This window comes from Taudactylus pleione, unplaced genomic scaffold (assembly GCF_031769625.1).
Source record: "Taudactylus pleione unplaced genomic scaffold, aTauple2 ptg003137l, whole genome shotgun sequence".
Classification (NCBI taxonomy): domain Eukaryota; kingdom Metazoa; phylum Chordata; class Amphibia; order Anura; family Myobatrachidae; genus Taudactylus; species Taudactylus pleione.
In genome coordinates, this window is record NW_028287496.1 from 4,267,051 (window position 1) to 4,288,952 (window position 21,902).

Consider the following 21,902-nt stretch of genomic DNA (forward strand, 5'->3'; position numbering starts at 1 on the left):
ACCCCATGTAGTTCCTCTATCTGGTGGTTCTAGCACACTCCACTGATGCAACACACTGCTGAGACACAGACCAGAGTGTGCTAGGAGCACCAGAGCAGAGTGTGACCCCCCAGGTAGGATAGAGGAACTGCACAGGTTTTATCAGGTTCATGGTGCTAGAATGAACAATCGTATAAGGTGAAGGTGTAAGGCACAGTACAGACGGAATTGGTTCGAAATACCACCGGCCGCATGGCCGGCGGTTTGGTTGCCGTCAGCGGCTGCCCGACAGGAGCAGAGTGCGACGCAGCGGAAGCCCGACAGCGCTGGAAATCCCGATCGTGGATAGGTAAGTATTTACTAACCTAACCTAACCCCCCTAACCCTAACCCTCCTTAGGGGTGCCTAACCCTAACTTCCCCCCCAAGTGCCTAACCCTAATCCCCCCTCTAAGTGCCTAACCCTAACCACCCCCTTCCCTGCTACCTAAACCTAAGTCCCCCCCAGGGGTGCCTAACCCTAACCCTCCCTCCCCCTAGCCTAACCCTAACCCTCCCGGGGGGGTGCCTAACCCTAAGTCCCCCCCAGGAGCCCTAAACCTAACCCTCCTACCCCCCGCGGCTGTCCGCTCGCGGCGCCCGGCATCCCTACGATCGGGATGCCGGGCGTTGGTCTCCCGGCATCGTGGAAATGCGGGCGTCTACATCTAGACGCCCGGCATCGGCATTTCACCCTTGCCGGGAAATGGCAGACGGGAAGCCGGCTGCCGGTATTTAGGCAGTCGGCTTCCCGATTGCCTCCCGTACAGACAGCATCCACTGGGAGACCCTTCGTACCAGCAATGGCATTGCTCAGTGACCCCTAACATACACTGAAGGCTGAATGGCTCCTCCCCGATTGCTAGAAACACCAAGGGGTGGATTTATTAAAGGGCGGGTTTGGGGAAGTTTTCAAGCCTGCCGTCCATTGATGGCAGACCTGGATTACACCCTTATAAGGCCTAGACTAGTTTGGGTCCCCTCCTCCAATTAGTCCATACCTCTCTCATACCTTTTTTTTCCAACCCAGGTCAGACACCGTTTACACAGCACCATCGATCTGGGTTATTCTGAGGTCGGCCCCATTCATTTCACACTGAACCTGGGTCTGCTCTGCTAAACTTGTGAGGTCATAAAAAGTGGGAGTTGACTGCTGCACAAACACCAATAAGCTAATTTTAGGCATGACCCAAGTCGGATAACCCGGGTTGCGCCATTTATGCCCCTTTCACATCGTAAAAATAACCCAGTATATTGCCAGGTCAACCCGGGTCGGGGTGCAGTGTGAACGCGCCAACAGAAAAATTGTCGGGTCCGGTCACTCTGCATTTCAACCCTGCAATCGACCAGAGTTTAACTCAGGAACAAGCCGGGTTGATGTGCAGTGTGAACGGGCCCAACCCGGGACTCAAACACAGCTGACTGGATGTTCCTGGGTCTCACTTGATGATGTCAGCAGTCAGACACACAGGCAGCACACTGCAGACAACAGCAGAGGCAGCATTCTGGCAGCCTGGAGGGGGTAATGCCAATACTGTCACTGCAGTGATGGCTAATTGGAGTGATGAAGAGGTGACCTGTACACTATACTGCCGGAGGCTGCAGCATGGTCTCACTGGCAGAGTCACACAGCAGTAATAGTACAAACACTCATGAACTCGGGGCTACACAGTGATATCCATCTGCCAAGATTCCGGCGAGTACCGGCAGTGTTGGCAGAGTGGGGGTCCTGGCAGTGTCCTGACTGCATAGTGCCGGCATTGTCGGCAGAGCGCGGGTGCCAGCGGTGTTCTCGGTGCAGGAGTGCTCACAATGTCGGCTGTGCGGGGATGTCCTCAGTGTGGGAGTAGCGGCAGTGCAGGGTCGCTGACAGCATCCTCAATATGTGGGGCAGTAGTGCGGTGGTGCTGACAGTGTCCTTAGTGCAGGGTGCCGGCAGTTTCGGCAAAGCGGGGGTGCCAGCGGTGTCGGCAGTGCAGGGGTGCAGTTGGTGTCCTCAGTGTGGGAGTGCCGGCAGTGTCGGGTTGCTGTGGGGAGTGCGGGGGTGCTGTCCAGCGCTGCCATCAGGGGGGACTGCTGGGAATCCAGTCCCGGGCCCGGAGCGAGATGAGGCCCGGGTGGCAGTGGTGCGCAATGCACCAGGTGGCAGACAGTCACAGGAGACAGAGCATCGGCAGTGCTTGAATGAAGTATTGAGCCAGCCGCAAGCTGTGATTGGCTCACGGCCAGCTCCATAATCCAAATTCTACGGCGCCAATGCTCTGCCTCTACCTGCTACCTGGTGCATTTCTGCACTGCTGCCACCTAGGCCCCCTCTCTCTCTAAACAAGGTCAGCAAACCATGCCCTGTGCCCCCACCCGACCCTAGCCCAGGGCCGGCTCTACCATTAGGCAGCTGCCTAGGGCACCAGGATCTGGGGGGCACCACTGAGTCACAGTTTTACTTAATAAAGGTGGCAGCTGTGGAACTTATAAGACTCCGCCTCCCTGAGGAGTTGGGAAGTTGGTATTGGTGTGGGGGAGGGGAGAAGGGCTACCGAATTGTCTAGGGTGCTGAGAATCCTAGCACCGGCCCTGCTCTAGCCAGCCAGCTTTCCCTGCCTGCTTCCCTCCCCCCCAGTCCAGCCAGTCCTCTAGTCCGGACAGCCTGCCATCCCTGAACCTAATTCCAGTCCAGCCAGCCAGCCACCCACCCTGTCTTCCTTGCCCCAGTGCAGATAGCCTTCCCTGCTCCCCACCCCCAGTCCATCCAGCATTCCCTGCCCCCCCAAGTCCAGCCAGCATTCTAGTCCAGCCAGCCAGTCTTCCCTGCAACCCCCCAGTCCAGCCAGCCTGTCTTCCCTGCTCTGTCCCAGTCCAGCCTGCCTTCCTTGAGCTCCCCTAGTCCAGCCAGGCAGCCTGCCTTCGCTAAGCCCTCCACCAGTGCAGCCAGCCTTCCCTGCACCCCTCTCCCCAAGTTATAATAACAACTGCCCCCGCAGCCCAAATGTTGAGAATTTTTTAACTGGTTTACGCACCAATTGATGCCTCTCCAAAGTAGCTGCACCCGCATTATCCACAGATCCACCCACCTCTGTCCCATACCCCGGTTAGGGGACCTGCCTATTTTGTCAGTGCCAGGCCCCTCATTTTCTGATGGCAGCCCTGGTGCTGGCAGTGTCCTCAGTGCAGGATATTGGCAAAGCTGGGGTGCCAGCGGTGTCCTCAGGGCACGTATGTTGACAGTGTTGGCAGTGCAGGGGTGCCAGTGCTGTCCTCAGTGTGGGAGTGCCGGTAGTGTCGACAGTGTGGGGTCGCTGATGGTGTCCTCAGCACGTGGGGCGGCACAGAAGATGCACTGAAGGCGGGCATGGGAGGTGTTAATCTGGGAGGATAGGAGGTGGTGACTGGCAGAGCAAAGTGGGTGGGAGAGAGTGTGGCTAGTAGTGGAGTGTGCTACTGCGCAGTCTCCAACAAAATGGCACCTCCAGGGAAGCTTCGTTCCCAAACCAAGATGGCCACCGGTAGTGTATCTGTGCATGCGCATCGCCATCTTGTCACTGCGTATGAGCGACATGGTGGAGGACAGACATTCTCCTCTTAGCTCCAGAGACCCACAACATTACCCAACTGCATCCATCGTGCACGGCTGGCGAGCTCTCTGCACCCCTGCTCCGCTACAGGCTTCACTCCATTGCAGAATATATACAACAGTGAGTACGGCTGTATATTCACTTTCTATCAATAAACCATTGACCTGCGGTGAGGTAAATGGCTGGGGAGACACTGGCAGTGACCTGCGGTGAGGTAAATGGCTGGGGAGACACTGGCAGTGACCTGCGGTGAGGTAAATGGCTGGGGAGACACTGGCAGTGACCTGCGGTGAGGTAAATGGCTGGGGAGACACTGGCAGTGACCTGCGGTGAGGTAAATGGCTGGGGAGACACTGGCAGTGACCTGCGGTGAGGTAAATGGCTGGGGAGACACTGGCAGTGACCTGCGGTGAGGTAAATGGCTGGGGAGACACTGGCAGTGACCTGCGGTGAGGTAAATGGCTGGGGAGACACTGGCAGTGACCTGCGGTGAGGTAAATGGCTGGGGAGACACTGGCAGTGACCTGCGGTGAGGTAAATGGCTGGGGAGACACTGGCTAGTATCAGAACCAGATTTACAGATACATATATAAACCAGAGGGTACATGTGGGCATTATACAAAGGTGCATCAGTATATAGAGCTGGAAATTTGATGTGTTTTGGTCAGTGATGTGGGGAAAAGGTAGACGGGGAGGCAGTGCCTTTTACCCCAGAGTTTTGTCTATAAAAATTATTAGAATAATATAAAGAAGATTTTTATAATATTTTCTTAACATTGTTCTTATAATTTTTATAGTAAAAACTGTGGAGTATGACAGAAAAGGCTCTACCTCACCAGCCTCACCAGCCTCACCAGCCTCACCTGCCTCACCAGCCTCACCTGCCTCACCTGCCTCACCTGCCTCACCAGCCTCACCTGCCTCACCTACCTCACCTACCTCACCTGCCTCACCAGCCTCACCTGCCTCACCAGCCTCACCTGCCTCACCAGCCTCATCTACCTCACCAGCCTCACCAGCCTCACCTGCCTCACCTGCCTCACCAGCCTCACCAGCCTCACCTGCCTCACCAGCCTCACCAGCCTCACCAGCCTCACCTGACCGCACATCATTGCAATACACAACCGAGCCTAGTTATGTTATCTGACTGGTCATTGGCTACACATTTAACCACTGGTGTGTACAGTATTCTGCTTATCCTCCAAGCTGCACACACATCCCCAACATGTGTGAACATGAGATGGAGATATAGGGGCGGTTTGGGGGCTTGGTTGGGGGTAGAGTCTGCATGCTGAGGATGAGGGTGGAGTCTGTGTGCTGAGGTTAGGGGTTGAGTCTGTGTGCTGAGTTTTGGGGTGGCATCTAAGTGCTGAGGTTGGGGGTGGGGTCTGCGTGTTGAGGTTGCGGGTGGAGCCTGCATGCTGAGGTTGAGGGTGGAGCTTGTGTTCTGAGGTTGGGGGTGGAGTCTGTGTGCTGAGGTTGGGGGTGGAGTTTGTGTTCTGTGTTTGGGGGTGGAGTCAGGACGAGGTGCACATTCCGCAGAATAGTTTGGGAAGTTGAATTATTCATTTGCTCTGCTCACAGCTGAGAATCAGCCCTCTAATGTTTTAGCCGCCCATATTGTGCTTATTTATATAGAGGAAGAAGAGTTGGCCAGAAAGCGTTATAATGTTACGGATTATGTTGGGTAAAAAAGGACAAATCCTAAAGACAACTATTCTAATATTTAGGTGTTTATCCCCCAATATCACTTTTATATCACTCTGACTATAATACCACCCACCCCCCTATCGTTACATACCAAGAGTATGTCAATGAAATAAGCCACTTCTGCTCCCACCACCCGAATGTTATTTGATGCCTGAGAATACAACGTCCGGGAACCGCCGCTCCAATCCACGCAGATGCAGTTGATGTCCTCCACCGCTAACAGGGCCTGAAAGTATTAATAAGGGAAATGACTGATGTTTGTGGATCATTTCTGTCCCTTACACTGAGTCCGGGGCACGTACCTTACACATGTCGCTGAGCCAGCTCTCCTCCCCTTTATCTATAAATCCATGGATTATGAATCGTGTCTTCTTGCTAGCATTGAAGTTAGATGCAGAAATTGTGGACGGGGTAACTGCGGTCACTTCCTGCAAATAATAATGCAATATATTACATGGCTATTCTGCAGCAGGACCAGACACCATCCATGGAGTTTGCATTTTGTTTGTAGATTATTTAATTTTTTCCGGAATATTATATAAAGTGTTCTAGCTTTAGGGGCTCCAGGACTGTTCATCATTAGCCAGGGGTGGATCTAGGGTTCATGCCGCCTTTAGTTACATTACTGCATACTTCCGCATCACAGCAGGGGAGCGTGGCATGGCCATATGTGGGCGGTATGGGGGCGTGGTGACTCAATTGCATCATTGTGGCCCCACCCCCACTATACAGTACTGATATTACAGGCCCCCATGGACTGTGCACTTTTGCTCACTAAGTGGTAGAGATGGCCATCTGTGGTTTTCCGGCAGTGGTACAATAACCATCTATGGTGACCCATCGATGGTTTGCACCACTCCATGGCCACCACTACTGGGTGCCTGTGAGCCAATAAAAAATGGAGGCGGGGTTTAGTGGGCCACCAGGGGTCAGAGTTACGCTCCTTGTCAGAAGCAGACACAAAAAACCATAGGGTTCCGTCAACCATCGGTATTAAACTATTGATATTTGTAAATTATCAATGGACGATGGCCATCCCTAGTACATGGTGGCCACAGGGGGGTGTGTATTGGAGGCTTAGGGGTGCAGCAAGGTGTCAGCTGGTTTCATGAAACATACCTACTCTTCCAGCAGAGTAGACAAGTATACATTATTGCCTCTTCTCATTTTCATTAATAAACTGAGAAGGCCATCGGTAGGTTACCAATTGATGGTCACCATCGATGGTACCATTGGTGCATGACACTGATGGTATGAAACTATCAGCTGTAACCACTAATGGTCATCCCTGTTTTAATACTGTCCAAGCAGCGGGCCAATATAGGGTGTGGGGGCAAGGTTTCACATGTCATGTCGGGGGGTGCAGCTAAGCTCCCTGTCCCAGCACATGGAGGGGCAAAAAAAACATTGTTCGGCTCTGTACCATCGATGGCGGCAAACCACTGGACTACAGCCACCAATGGCAAAACCATCGACCATCATGGTTATACTCGCTCAGGTACCAGGCTTGGAGCGGGTATACTCGCTCAGTTACCAGGCTGGGAACGGCTATACTCGCTCAGGTACCAGGCTGGGAGCGACTATACTCGCTCAGGTGCCGGGCTGGGAATGGCTATACTCACTCAGGTACCAGGCTGAGAATGGCTATACTCGCTCAGGTACCAGGCTGGGAACGGCTATACTGGTTTAGGTGCCAGGCTGGGAAAGGCTATACTCGCTCAGGTACCAGGCTGGGAACAGCTATACTCGCTCAGGTACCAGGCTGGGAGCGGCTATACTCGCTCAGGTACCAGGCTGGGAATGGTTATAGTCGCTCAGGTACTAGGCAGGGAACGGCTATAGTCGCTCAGGTACCAGGTTGGGAACAGCTATACTCACTCAGGTACCAGGCTGGGAATGGCTATACTCACTCAGGTACCAGGCTGGGAATGGCTATACTGGCTCAGGTGCCAGGTTGGGAATGGTTATACTCAATCAGGTACCAGGCTGGGAACGGCTATGCTCGCTCAGTTACCAGGTTGGGAACGTCTATACTGGCTCAGGTACCAGGCTGGGAACCACTATACTCGCTTAGGTGCCGGTCTGGGACAGGCTACGCTCGGATATATTACTGGATGGGACCAGTGGTGCTTCAGAGTCCTGGTTGAATTTTAACTAGTTTAACTGGCTGGGACCAGTAGTACTGCAGTCATAACAGGTACTGATCAGTATAATCAGGAGTCACTGTACATAGATAGGATACAATGTTGGACTGGCAGTTTACAAGTGCACCTGGACAGCCTTTTATACCCCTTGCTGCACTTGGATTGGTGACCTGATTCACATGACTGAATCCTGTTACATCAATGGGGGTTGAGTACTGTGTACTACACCTGGTACACAGTACTGTAGGGAAAGTGCTGGGGACATAGCTGGCATGAACTCTGGAACAATGTGCAGCTGCCAGAGAGCTTCAGGAACCCTGGGAACCCTGCTGGAGGAGAGTCACCCATATTACAGGTAAGTGATGGGGAGCTAGCTGCCAGAGAGCTGCAGGAATGCTGGGAACCCTGCTGGAGGAGAGTCACCCATATTACAGGTAAGTGATGGGGAGCTAGCTGCCAGAGAGCTGCAGGAACGCTGGGAACCATGCTGGAGGAGAGTCACCCATATTACAGGTAAGTGATGGGGAGCTAGCTGCCAGAGAGCTGCAGGAACGCTGGGAACCATGCTGGAGGAGAGTCACCCATATTACAGGTAAGTGATGGGGAACTAGCTGCCAGAGAGCTGCAGGAATGCTGGGATCCCTGCTGGAGGAGAGTCACCCATATTACAGGTAAGTGATGGGAAGCTAGCTGCCAGAGAGCTGCAGGAACGCTGGGAACCCTGCTGGAGGAGAGTCACCCATATTACAGGTAAGTGATGGGGATCTGGCTGCCAGAGAGCTGCAGGAATGCTGGGAACCCTGCTGGAGGAGAGTCACCCATATTACAGGTAAGTGATGGGAAGCTAGCTGCCAGAGAGCTGCAGGAATGCTGGGAACCCTGCTGGAGGAGAGTCACCCATATTACAGGTAAGTGATGGGAAGATAGCTGCCTGAGAGCTGGAGGAGTGCTGGGAACCATGCTGGAGGAGAGTCACCCATATTACAGGTAAGTGATGGGGGTCTGGCTGCCATAGAGCCGCAGGAATGCTGGGAATCCTGCTGGAGGAGAGTCACCCATACTACAGGTTAGTGATGGGGAGATAGCTGCCAGAGAGCTGTAGGAACGCTGGGAACCCTGCTGGAGCAGAGTCACCCATATTACTGGTAAGTGATGGGGAGCTATCTGCCAGAGAGCTGCAGGAATGCTGGGAACCCTGCTGGAGGAGAGTCACCCATACTACAGGTAAGTGATGGGGAGCTAGCTGCCAGAGAGCTGCAGGAATGCTGGGAACCCTGCTGGAAGAGAGCCACCCATATTACAGGTAGGTGATGGGGGTCTTGCTGCCAAGTCCTGACAATATGCTTAGATGCACTAACTCACCAGCAACACGTCACAGAAATTTGCCTAATTGTTGTGTCAGACTTCTCTCTCCAGCAGTTCAAAAATATCAGTCTGCACCAACCACCCTAATCCCCCCGCCCCACAAATCTTATATAGAAAATTAATTGGTCTTTTTGTATGTTATTCTGTCCAGTTATGTATTTGGACACCCCTGCACCAATTGGGATGAAACCAATGCGAGATGATTTAGTTGCATCCTGGTCAGGTTTAGGGGGATTAGGGTTCCGGGTGGACCTCCCGTTGGTGTATGCTGGGCAGAACTTTGGCCCGGGCAGCCTATTCTGAGCCTTCCACTGAATGGATCTGGACAAAAACTTCAGAGAGATAACATTGGATCCCAGAAGACATAATAGGGGTTTAAGGTCCCGGTTGGACCTTTCGTTGGTGCATGCTGGACAAAACTTTGAAATGAGGATGCTGGGCAGAACTTTGACCCGGGGAGCCTGTTCTGGGCATTCCACTGAATGGATTTGGACTTATAAAACCTGTTAACTTGAAGATTTAAATCTGGGCAACGCCGGCACTTCAGTTGGTGGGTAATATACTAAAAAGCACCTGCGCCTGTCCTACCTGGAAGTAGTTGGTGTTTGCGGTTGTGTAGAGCAGGAAACGGGGATTAATCTTCTCCGTGGACCATGGTAGTTGGACGTTCGGACGCTCTACTGTTCCTGACCATGGAATGTTGTCTGTGAAACATCCGAGCCTGGAGTTGCAGATCTCCGCGCCTGGAATGTGACAGAATCAGCAAGTTACCATACTCCGTATACTGTCCTTCCTCCTCCATAGCCTCATCATTGCTATACTGCAGCCTGAGCCAATTTCTTTCTGTATTAGTATATAGTAACTATAGGCTTATTCCCATTCACCTGTCTAGTGATCTGCAGAACATTGCTCTGTTCTATATAACCCCCTAACAGATACATGGTGATATATTCTGCAGATTATTACACTACTGACCTCTCCACAGATATGCAGAGCATTGCTCTGTTCCATCCACCCTTCACAGATACACAGTGACCTCTCCACAGTATGCAGATGATGCCATCCTATGTACCCTGCAAGTCAAATATAGGTGATACAGATATGAGACAGTGCCACCCCCTAGGCCAGTGCCACCCCCTAGGCCATTCAACCTGGGTAGCAGCACCACTCACCCAACCATAGGTAAGGTGCACTCCTAACGCTTGTTGTGTAGATACTTATGGGCACTAACCAGTGGTGTGTGCACTGGTTGGGCGTAGTTCAACATCGTGGTAGGGGGGAGGTTACACCTAGGGATGGCCATCAAACATCTATGATTGAAAATCATTGATGGTTTATGACCGATGTTGAATATTTTTACCATTGATGGCTAAGAGTCAAGTGGGAGCCAATGTTTTTTTTATCCCCTCCAGATATGATGGAGTTTAGCCCCGTCCCCTGGTGCTGTTAAGCCCCGCCCCTGATTTTTTTATTGGCCCGCAGCTTGCCATTCTCCCCCACAGCAGTGGCCATCGAGGGGTGCAAACCATTGATGGTTCGCAAGAGAAGGTTTGTGTACCATCGATGGTAACCATCAATGGACACCCCAAAAATGGCCATCCCTAGTTACACCTTCTCTTGCAGTCCTGGCAACTACAGAGGCCCTTGTTCATGTAATCAATACCAGTCCACCCTCTCAGTGCCCCTGGGTGACAGGTAAGCAATGGTGGCAAAGGAAAGGATACTTGTATCCAATTGCGCCAACTGTCACCTGTTAAGGTGTCATTACTTGAGATTAAGTGTTGGTGACAACCAAAACCCGGTGAACATATTAATGGGAACGGAGGTTGCTAAAGGTAAAATTCTCGTGAGGATTGTTTCTGATAACATAACCAGCAAAGTGTTTTGTGACAACTGCTCCATCCGTTCCATAGCACTCACACCTCCCACTAATTCTATACTACTAAGTGCCCTACCTCCTGCCATGCATCATCAGGTCCTTACCCCTCTAAGCACCCACAAAGTCCTTACTCCTTATTGCCCTCTCTCCCTGGTCCCAAACATAAACCTTATGTCTTGCAGTCCCCACTATTCTCTTGTTATAATTATGTTTTGAACTCACTGCTAGTTCAAACACAGTTTACGAGGTATTCATCATGCTTACCTTACAGGCCCTTACCTATCACGCCACCTGCTAATTCCTTATCACTTACTGTCCCCACTAGTTCCTTACCCCCTGACTTACCTCACAGGCCCTTACCTCTCACACCACCTGCTAATTCCATATCACTCACTGTCCCCACTAGTTCCTTACCCCCTGACTTACCTCAAAGGCCATTACCTATCATGCCACCTGCTAATTCCTTATCACTCACTGTCCCCACTAGTTCCTTACCCCCTGACTTACCTCACAGGCCCTTACCTCTAATACCACCTGCTAATTCCTTATCACTCACTGTCCCCACTAGTTCCTTACCCCCTGACTTACCTCACAGGCCCTTACCTCTCACACCACCTGCTAATTCCTTATCACTCACTGTCCCCACTAATTCCTTACCCCCTGACTTACCTCACCGGCCCTTACCTCTCACACCACCTGCTAATTTCTTATCACTCACTGTCCCCACTAGTTCCTTACCCCTTGACTTACCTCACAGGCCCATATCTCTCACACCACCTGCTAATTCCTTATCACTCACTGTCCCCACTTGTTCCTTACCCCCTGACTTACCACACAGGCCCTTATCTCTCACACCACCTGCTAATTCCTTAACACTCACTATCCCCACTAGTTCCTTACCCCCTGACTTACCTCACAGGCCCTTACCTCTCACACCACCTGCTAATTCCTTATCACTCACTGTCCCCACTAGTTCCTTACCCCCTGACTTACCTCACAGGCCCTTACCTCTCACACCACCTGCTAATTCCTTATCACTCACTGTCCCCACTAGTTCCTTACCCCCTGACTTACCTCACAGGCCCTTACATCTCACACCACCTGCTAATTCCTTATCACTCACTGTCCCCACTAATTCCTTACCCCCTGACTTACCTCACCGGCCCTTACCTCTCACACCACCTGCTAATTTCTTATCACTCACTGTCCCCACTAGTTCCTTACCCCCTGACTTACCTCACAGGCCCTTATCTCTCACACCACCTGCTAATTCCTTATCACTCACTGTCCCCACTAGTTCCTTACCCCCTGACTTACCACACAGGCCCTTATCTCTCACACCACCTGCTAATTCCTTATCACTCACTGTTCCCACTAGTTCCTTACCCCCTGACTTACCTCACAGGCCCTTACCTATCACACAACCTGCTAATTTCTTATCACTCACTGTCCCCACTAGTTCCTTACCCCCTGACATACCTCACAGGCCCCTACCTCTCACACCACCTTCTAATTTCTTATCACTCACTGTCCCCACTAGTTCCTTACCCACTGACTTACCTCACAGGCCCTTACCTATCACACCACCTGCTAAATCCTTATCACTCACTGTCCCCACTAGTTCCTTACCCCCTGACTTACCTCACAGGCCCTTACCTCTAATACCACCTGCTAATTGCTTATCACTTACTGTCCCCTCTAGTTCCTTACCCCCTGACTTACAACACAGGCCCTTATCTCTCACACAACCTGCAAATTCCTTAACACTCACTATCCCCACTAGTTCCTTACCCCCTGACTTACCTCACAAGCCCTTACCTCTCACACCACAACCTAATTCCTTATCACTCACTGTCCCCACTAGTTCCTTACCCCCTGACTTACCTCACAGGCCCCTACCTCTCACACCACCTGCTACTTCCTTATCACTCACTGTCCCCACTAGTTCCTTACCCCTGACTTACCTCACAGGCCCTTACCTATCACACCACCTGCTAATTTCTTATCACTCACTGTCCCCACTAGTTCCTTTCCCCCTGACTTACCTCACAGGCCGCTACCTCTCACACCACCTGCTAATTTCTTATCACTCACTGTCCCCATTAGTTCCATACCGCTGACTTACCTCACAGGCCCTTACCTCTCACACCACCTGCTAATTCCTTATCACTCACTGTCCCCACTAGTTCCTTATCCCCTGACTTACCTCACAGGCCCTTACCTATCACACCACCTGCTAATTTTTTATCACTCACTGTCCCCACTAGTTCCTCACCCCCTGACTTACCTCACAGGCCCCTACCTCTAATACCACCTGCTAATTCCTTATCACTCACTGTCCCCGCTAGTTCCTTACCCCCTGACTTACCTCACAGGCCCTTATCTCTAATACCACCTGCTAATTCTTTAACACTCACTGTCCCCACTAGTTCCTTACCCCCTGACTTATCTCACAGGTCCCTACCTCTCACACCACCTGCTAATTCCTTATCACTCACTGTCCCCACTAGTTCCTTACCCCCTGACTTACCTCACAGGCCCTTATCTCTCACACAACCTGCTAATTCCTTATCACGCTCTGTCCCCACTAGTTCCTTACCCCCTGACTTACCTCACAGGCCCTTACCTCTAATACCACCTGCTAATTCCTTATCACTCACTGTCCCCACTAGTTCCTTACCCCCTGACTTACCTCACAGGCCCTTATCTCTCACAGAACCTGCTAATTCCTTATCACACACTGTCCCCACTAGTTCCTTACCCCCTGACTTACCTCACAGGCCCTTACCTCTAATACCACCTGCTAATTGCTTATCACTCACTGTCCCCACTAGTTCCTTACCCCTTGACTTACCTCACCGGCCCTTACCTATCACAACACCTGCTAATTCCTTATCACTCACTGTCCCCACTAGATCCTTACCCCTTGACTTACCTCTCAGGCCCTTACCTCTCACACACCTGCTAATTCCTTATCACTTACTGTCCCCACTAGTTCCTTACCCCTTGACTTACCTCTCAGGCCCTTACCTCTCACACACCCGCTAATTCCTTATCACTTACTGTCCCCACTAGTTCCTTACCCCCGGACTTACCTCACAGGCCCTTACCTCTAATACCACCTGCTAATTCCTTATCACTCACTGTCCCCACTAGTTCCTTACCCCCTGACTTACCTCACAGGTCCTTACCTCTCACACCACCTGCTAATTCCTTATCACTCACTGTCCCCACTAGATCCTTACCCCCTGACTTACCTCACAGGCCCCTACCTCTAATACCACCTGCTAATTCCTTATCACTCACTGTCCCCACTAGTTCCTTACCCCCTGACTTACCTCACACGCCCTTATCTCTAATACCACCTGCTAATTCCTTATCACTCACTGTCCCCACTAGTTCCTTACCCCCTGACTTACCTCACAGGTCCCTACCTCTCACACCACCTGCTAAATCCTTATCACTCACTGTCCCCTTTAGTTCCTTACCCCCTGACTTACCTCACAGGTCCCTACCTCTCACATCACCTGCTAATTCCTTATCACTCACTATCCCCACTTGTTCCTTACCCCCTGACTTACATCACCGGCTCTTATCTCTCACACCACCTGCTAATTCCTTATCACTCACTCTCCCCACTAGTTCCTTACCCCCTGACTTACCTCTCAGGCCCTTACCTCTCACACACCAGCTAATTCCTTTTCACTCACTGTCCCCACTAGTTCCTTACCCCTGACTTACCTCACAGGCCCTTTCCTCTAATACCACCTGCTAATTCCTTATCACTTACTGTCCCCACTAGTTCCTTACTCCCTGACTTACCTCTCAGGCCCTTACCTCTCACACACCTGCTAATTCCTTTTCACTCACTGTCCCCACTAATTCCTTACCCCCGGACTTACCTCACAGGCCCTTACCTCTAATACCACCTGCTAATTCCTTATCACTCACTGTCCCCACTAGTTCCTTACCCCCTGACTTACTTCACAGGTCCTTACCTCTCACACCACCTGGTAATTTCTTATCACTCACTGTCCCCACTAGATCCTTACCCCCGGACTTACCTCACAGGCCCCTACCTCACACACCACCTGCTAATTTCTTATCACTCACTGTCCCCACTAGTTCCTTACTCCCTGACTTACCTCACAGGCCCCTAACTCTCACACCACCTGCTAATTCCTTATCACTCACTGTCCCCACTAGTTCCTTACCCCCTGACTTACCTCACAGGCCCCTACCTCTAATACCACCTGCTAATTCCTTATCACTCACTGTCCCCACTAGTTCCTTACCCCCTGACTTACCTCACAGGCCCTTATCTCTAATACCACCTGCTAATTCCTTATCACTCACTGTCCCCACTAGTTCCTTACCCCCTGACTTACCTCACAGGTCCCTATCTCTAACACCACCTGCTAATTCCTTATCACTCACTGTCCCTATTAGTTCATTACCCCCTGACTTACCTCACAGGCCCTTATCTCTAATACCACCTGCTAATTCCTTATCACTCACTGTCCCCACTAGTTCCTTACCCCCTGACTTACCTCACAGGACCCAACCTCTCACACCACCTGCTAATTCCTTATCACTCACTGTCCCCACTTGTTTCTTACCCCCTGACTTTCCTCACCGGCCCTTATCTCTCACACCACCTGCTAATTCCTTATCACTCACTGTCCCCACTAGTTCCTTACCCCCTGACTTACCTCACAGGCCCTTACCTCTCATACCACCTGCTAATTCCTTATCACTCACTGTCCCCACTAGTCCCTTACCCCCTGACTTACCTCTCAGGCCCTTACCTCTCACACACCTGCTAATTCCTTTTCACTCACTGTCCCCACTAATTCCTTACCCCCGGACTTACCTCACAGGCCCTTACCTCTAATACCACCTGCTAATTCCTTATCACTCACTGTCACCACTAGTTCCTTACCCCCTGACTTACCTCACAGGTCCTTACCTCTCATACCACCTGGTAATTTCTTATCACTCACTGTCCCCACTAGATCCTTACCCCCGGACTTACCTCACAGGCCCCTACCTCACACACCACCTGCTAATTTCTTATCACTCACTGTCCCCACTAGTTCCTTACCCCCTGACTTACCTCACAGGCCCCTAACTTTCACACCACCTGCTAATTCCTTATCACTCACTGTCCCCACTAGTTCCTTACCCCCTGACTTACCTCACAGGCCCCTACCTCTAATACCACCTGCTAATTCCTTATCACTCACTGTCCCCACTAGTTCCTTACCCCCTGACTTACCTCACAGGCCCTTATCTCTAATACCACCTGCTAATTCCTTATCACTCACTGTCCCCACTAGTTCCTTACCCCCTGACTTACCTCACAGGTCCCTATCTCTAACACCACCTTCTAATTCCTTATCACTCACTGTCCCTATTAGTTCATTACCCCCTGACTTACCTCACAGGCCCTTATCTCTAATACCACCTGCTAATTCCTTATCACTCACTGTCCCCACTAGTTCCTTACCCCCTGACTTACCTCACAGGTCCCAACCTCTCACACCACCTGCTAATTCCTTATCACTCACTGTCCCCACTTGTTTCTTACCCCCTGACTTACCTCACCGGCCCTTATCTCTCACACCACCTGCTAATTCCTTATCACTCACTGTCCCCACTAGTTCCTTACCCCCTGACTTACCTCACAGGCCCTTACCTCTCATACCACCTGCTAATTCCTTATCACTCACTGTCCCCACTAGTCCCTTACCCCCTGACTTACCTCACAGGCCCTTATCTCTCACACAACCTGCTAATTCCTTATCACTCACTGTCCCAACTAGTTCCTTACCCCCTGACTTACCTCACAGGCCCTTACCTCTAATACCACCTGCTAATTGCTTATCACTCACTGTCCCCACTAGTTCCTTACCCCCTGACTTACCTCAACGGCCCTTATCTCTCACACCACCTGCTAATTCCTTATCACGCACTGTCCCCACTAGTTCCTTACCCCCTGACTTAACCTCACAGGCGCTTACCTATCATACCACCTGCTAATTCCATATCACTCACTGTCCCCACTAGATCCTTACCCCCTGACTTACCTCACAGGCCCTTACCTCTCACACCACCTGCTAATTCCTTACCACTCACTGTCCCCACTAGATCCTTACCCCTGACTTACCTCACAGGCCCTTACTTTTAATGCCACCTGCAAATTCCTAATCACTTACTGTCCACACTAGTTCCTTACCCCCTGACTTACCTCACAGGCCCTTACCTCTCACACACCTGCTAATTCCTTATCACTCACTGTCCCCACTAGTTCCTTACCCCGAGACTTATCTCACAGGCCCTTACCTCTAATACCACCTGCTAATTCCTTATCACTCACTGTCCCCACTAGTTCCTTACCCCCTGAATTACCTCACCGGCCCTTACCTATCACACCACCTGCTAATTCCTTATCACTCACTGTCCCCACTAGATCCTTACCCCCTGACTTACCTCACAGGCCCTTACCTCTCACACCACCTGCTAATTCCTTATCACTCATTCTCCCCGCTAGATCCTTACCCCTGACTTACCTCACAGGCCCTTACCTCTAATACCACCTTCTAATTCCTTATCACTCACTGTCCCCACTAGTTCCTTACCCCCTGACTTACCTCACAGGCCCTTATCTCTCACACCACCTGCTAATTCCGTATCACTCACTGTCCCCACTAGTTCCTTACCCCCTGACTTACCTCAAAGGCCCTTACCTATCACGCCACCTGCTAATTCCTTATCACTCACTGTCCCCACTAGATCCTTACCCCCTGACTTAACTCACAGGCCCTTACCTCTATTACCACCTGCTAATTCCTTATCACTCACTGTCCCCACTAGTTCCTTACACCCTGACTTACCTCACAGGCCCTTACCTCTAATACCACCTGCTAATTAATTATCACTCACTGTCCCCACTAGTTCCTTACCCCCTGACTTACCTCACAGGCCCTTACCTCTCACACCACCTGCAAATTCCTTATCACTCACTGTCCCCACTAGTTCCTTACCCCCTGACTTACCTCACAGGCCCCTACCTCTCACACCACCTGCTAATTCCTTATCACTCACTGTCCCCACTAGTTCCTTACCCCCTGACTTACGTCACAGGCCCTTACCTATCACACCAACTGCTAATTTCTTATCACTCACTGTCCCCACTAGTTCCTTACCCCCTGACTTACCTCACAGGCCCCTACCACTCACACCACCTGCTAATTCCTTATCACTCATTTTCCCCACTAGTTCCTTACCCCTGACTTACCTCACAGGCCCTTACCTCTCACACCACCTGCTAATTCCTTATCACTCACTGTCCCCACTAGTTCCTTACCCCCTGACTTACCTCACAGGCCCCTACCTCTAATACCACCTGCTAATTCCTTATCACTCACTGTCCCCACTAGTTCCTTACCCCCTGACTTACCTCACAGGCCCTTATCTCTAATACCACCTGCTAATTCCTTATCACTCACTGTCCCCACTAGTTCCTTACCCCCTGACTTACCTCACAGGTCCCTATCTCTCACACCACCTGCTAATTCCTTATCACTCACTGTCCCTATTAGTTCATTACCCCCTGACTTACCTCAAAGGCCCTTACCTCTAATACCACCTGCTAATTGCTTATCACTCACTGTCCCCACTAGTTCCTTACCCCCTGATTTACCTCACCGGCCCTTATCTCTCACACCACCTGCTAATTCCTTATCACTCACTGTCCCCACTAGTTCCTTACCCCCTGACTTACCTCACAGGCCCTTACCTCTCATACCACCTGCTAATTCCTTATCACTCACTGTCCCCACTAGTCCCTTACCCCCTGACTTACCTCACAGACCCTTATCTCTCACACAACCTGCTAATTCCTTATCACTCACTGTCCCCACTAGTTCCTTACCCCCTGACTTACCTCACAGGCCCTTACCTCTAATACCACCTGCTAATTGCTTATCACTCACTGTCCCCACTAGTTCCTTACCCCCTGATTTACCTCACAGGCCATTATCTATAATACCATCTGCTAATTCCTTATCACTCACTGTCCCAACTAGTTCCTTACCCCCTGACTTACCTCACAGGCCCTGATCTCTCACACAACCTGCTAATTCCATATCACTCACTGTCCCCACTAGTTCCTTTCCCCCTGACTTACCTCACCGGCCCTTATCTCACACACCACCTGCTAATTCCTTATCATGCACTGTCCCCACTAGTTCCTTACCCCCTGACTTACCTCACAGGCGCTTACCTATCATACCACCTGCTAATTCCGTATCACTCACTGTCCCCACTAGATCCTTACCCCCTGACTTACCTCACAGGCCCTTACCTATCACACCACCTGCTAATTCCTTACCACTCACTGTCCCCACTAGATCCTTACCCCTGACTTACCTCACAGGCCCTTACCTCTAATGCCACCTGCAAATTCCTAATCACTTACTGTCCACACTAGTTCCTTACCCCCTGACTTACCTCACAGGCCATTACCTCTCACACACCTGCTAATTCCTTATCACTCACTGTCCCCACTAGTTCCTCACCCCCAGACTTACCTCACAGGCCCTTACCTCTAATACCACCTGCTAATTCCTTATCACTCACTGTCCCCACTAGTTCCTTTCCCCCTGACTTACCTCACAGGCCCTTACCTATCACACCACCTGCTAATTCCTTATCACTCACTGTCCCCACTTGTTCCTTACCCCCTGACTTACCTCACAGGCCCCTACCTCTCACACCACCTGCTAATTCCTTATCACTCACTGTTCCCACTAGTTCCTTACCCCCTGACTTACCTCACAGGCCCCTACCTCTAATACCACCTGCTAATTCCTTATCACTCACTGTCCCCACTAGTTCCTTACCCCCTGACTTACCTCACAGGTCCCTACCTCTCACACCACCTGCTAATTCCTTATCACTCACTGTTCCAATTAGTTCCTTACCCCCTGACTTTCCTCACAGGCCCTTATCTTTAAAACCACCTGCTATTTCCTTATCACTCACTGTCCCCACTAGTTCCTTACCCCCTGACTTACCTCACCGGCCCTTACCTATCACACCACCTGCTAATTCCTTATCACTCACTGTCCCCACTAGATCCTTACCCCCTGGCTTACCTCACAGGCCCTTACCTCTCACACCACCTGCTAATTCCTTATCACTCATTCTCCCCGCTAGATCCTTACCCCTGACTTACCTCACAGGCCCTTACCTCTAATACCACCTTCTAATTCCTTATCACTCACTGTCCCCACGAGTTCCTTACCCCCTGACTTACCTCACAGGCTCTTATCTCTCAAACCACCTGCTAATTCCGTATCACTCACTGTCCCCACTAGTTCCTTACCCCCTGACTTACCTCAAAGGCCCTTACCTATCACAACACCTGCTAATTCCTTATCACTCACTGTCCCCACTAGTTCCTTACCCCCTGACTTACCTCACAGGCCCTTACCTATCACGCTACCTGCTAATTCCTTATCACTCACTGTCCCCACTAGTTCCTTACCCCCTGACTTACCTCAAAGGCCCTTACCTCTAATACCACCTGCTAATTCCTTATCACTCACTGTCCCCTCTAGTTCCTTACCCCCTGACTTACCTCACAGGCCCTTACCTCTAATACCACCTGCTAATTAATTATCACTCACTGTCCCCTCTAGTTCCTTACCCCCTGACTTACCTCACAGGCCCTTACCTCTAACACCACCTGCAAATTCCTTATCACTCACTGTCCCCACTAGTTCCTTACCCCCTGACTTACCTCACAGGCCCCTACCTCTCACACCACCTGCTAATTCCTTATCACTCACTGTCCCCACTAGTTCCTTACCCCCTGACTTACGTCACAGGCCCTTACCTATCACACCACCTGCTAATTTCTTATCACTCACTGTCCCCACTAGTTCCTTACCCCCTGACTTACCTCACAGGCCCTTACCTCTCACACCACCTGCTAATTCCTTATCACTCACTGTCCCCACTAGTTCCTTACCCCCTGACTTACCTCACAGGCCCTTACCTATCACACTACATGCTAATTTCTTATCACTCACTGTCCCCACTAGTTCCTCACCCCCTGACTTACCTCACAGGCCCTTATCTCTAATACCACCTGCTAATTCCTTATCACTCACTGTCCCCACTAGTTCCTTACCCCCTGACTTACCTCACAGGTCCCAACCTCTCACACCACCTGCTAATTCCTTATCACTCACTGTCCCCACTAGTTCCTTACCCCCGGACGTACCTCACCGGCCCTTATCTCTCACACCACCTGCTAATTCCTTATCACTCACTGTCCCCACTAGTTCCTTACCCCCTGACTTACCTCACAGGCCCTTACCTCTAATACCACCTGCTAATTCCTTATCACTCACTGTCCCCACTAGTCCCTTACCCCCTGACTTACCTCACAGGCCCTTATCTCTCACACAACCTGCTAATTCCTTATCACTCACTGTCCCCACTTGTTTCTTACCCCCTGACTTACCTCACCGGCCCTTATCTCTCACACCACCTGCTAATTCCTTATCACTCACTGTCCCCACTAGTTCCTTACCCCCTGACTTACCTCACAGGCCCTTACCTCTCATACCACCTGCTAATTCCTTATCACTCACTGTCCCCACTAGTCCCTTACCCCCTGACTTACCTCACAGGCCCTTATCTCTCACACAACCTGCTAATTCCTTATCACTCACTGTCCCCACTAGTTCCTTACCCCCTGATTTACCTCACAGGCCATTATCTATAATACCATCTGCTAATTCCTTATCACTCACTGTCCCAACTAGTTCCTTACCCCCTGACTTACCTCACAGGCCCTGATCTCTCACACAACCTGCTAATTCCATATCACTCACTGTCCCCACTAGTTCCTTACCCCCTGACTTACCTCACCGGCCCTTATCTCACACACCACCTGCTAATTCCTTATCATGCACTGTCCCCACTAGTTCCTTACCCCCTGACTTACCTCACAGGCGCTTACCTATCATACCACCTGCTAATTCCGTATCACTCACTGTCCCCACTAGATCCTTACCCCCTGACTTACCTCACAGGCCCTTACCTATCACACCACCTGCTAATTCCTTACCACTCACTGTCCCCACTAGATCCTTACCCCTGACTTACCTCACAGGCCCTTACCTCTAATGCCACCTGC

The 21,902-nt window shown here is 51.0% G+C and overlaps 1 protein-coding gene across 1 annotated transcript in view; it reads right to left on the reverse strand.

Annotated features, from left to right (window-relative positions):
• Positions 1-21,902, reverse strand: part of PNLIP (pancreatic lipase) — a 133,989-nt gene that overhangs the window by 43,120 nt on the left and 68,967 nt on the right. Inside the window, exons 2-4 of the mRNA XM_088466431.1 lie at positions 9,397-9,551; positions 5,602-5,727; positions 5,391-5,525 (exon numbers count right to left, since the gene is read on the reverse strand). Of these exons, the coding sequence (XP_088322557.1) occupies positions 5,391-5,525; positions 5,602-5,727; positions 9,397-9,551 (416 nt within the window). The remainder of the gene's footprint in view (positions 1-5,390; positions 5,526-5,601; positions 5,728-9,396; positions 9,552-21,902) is intronic.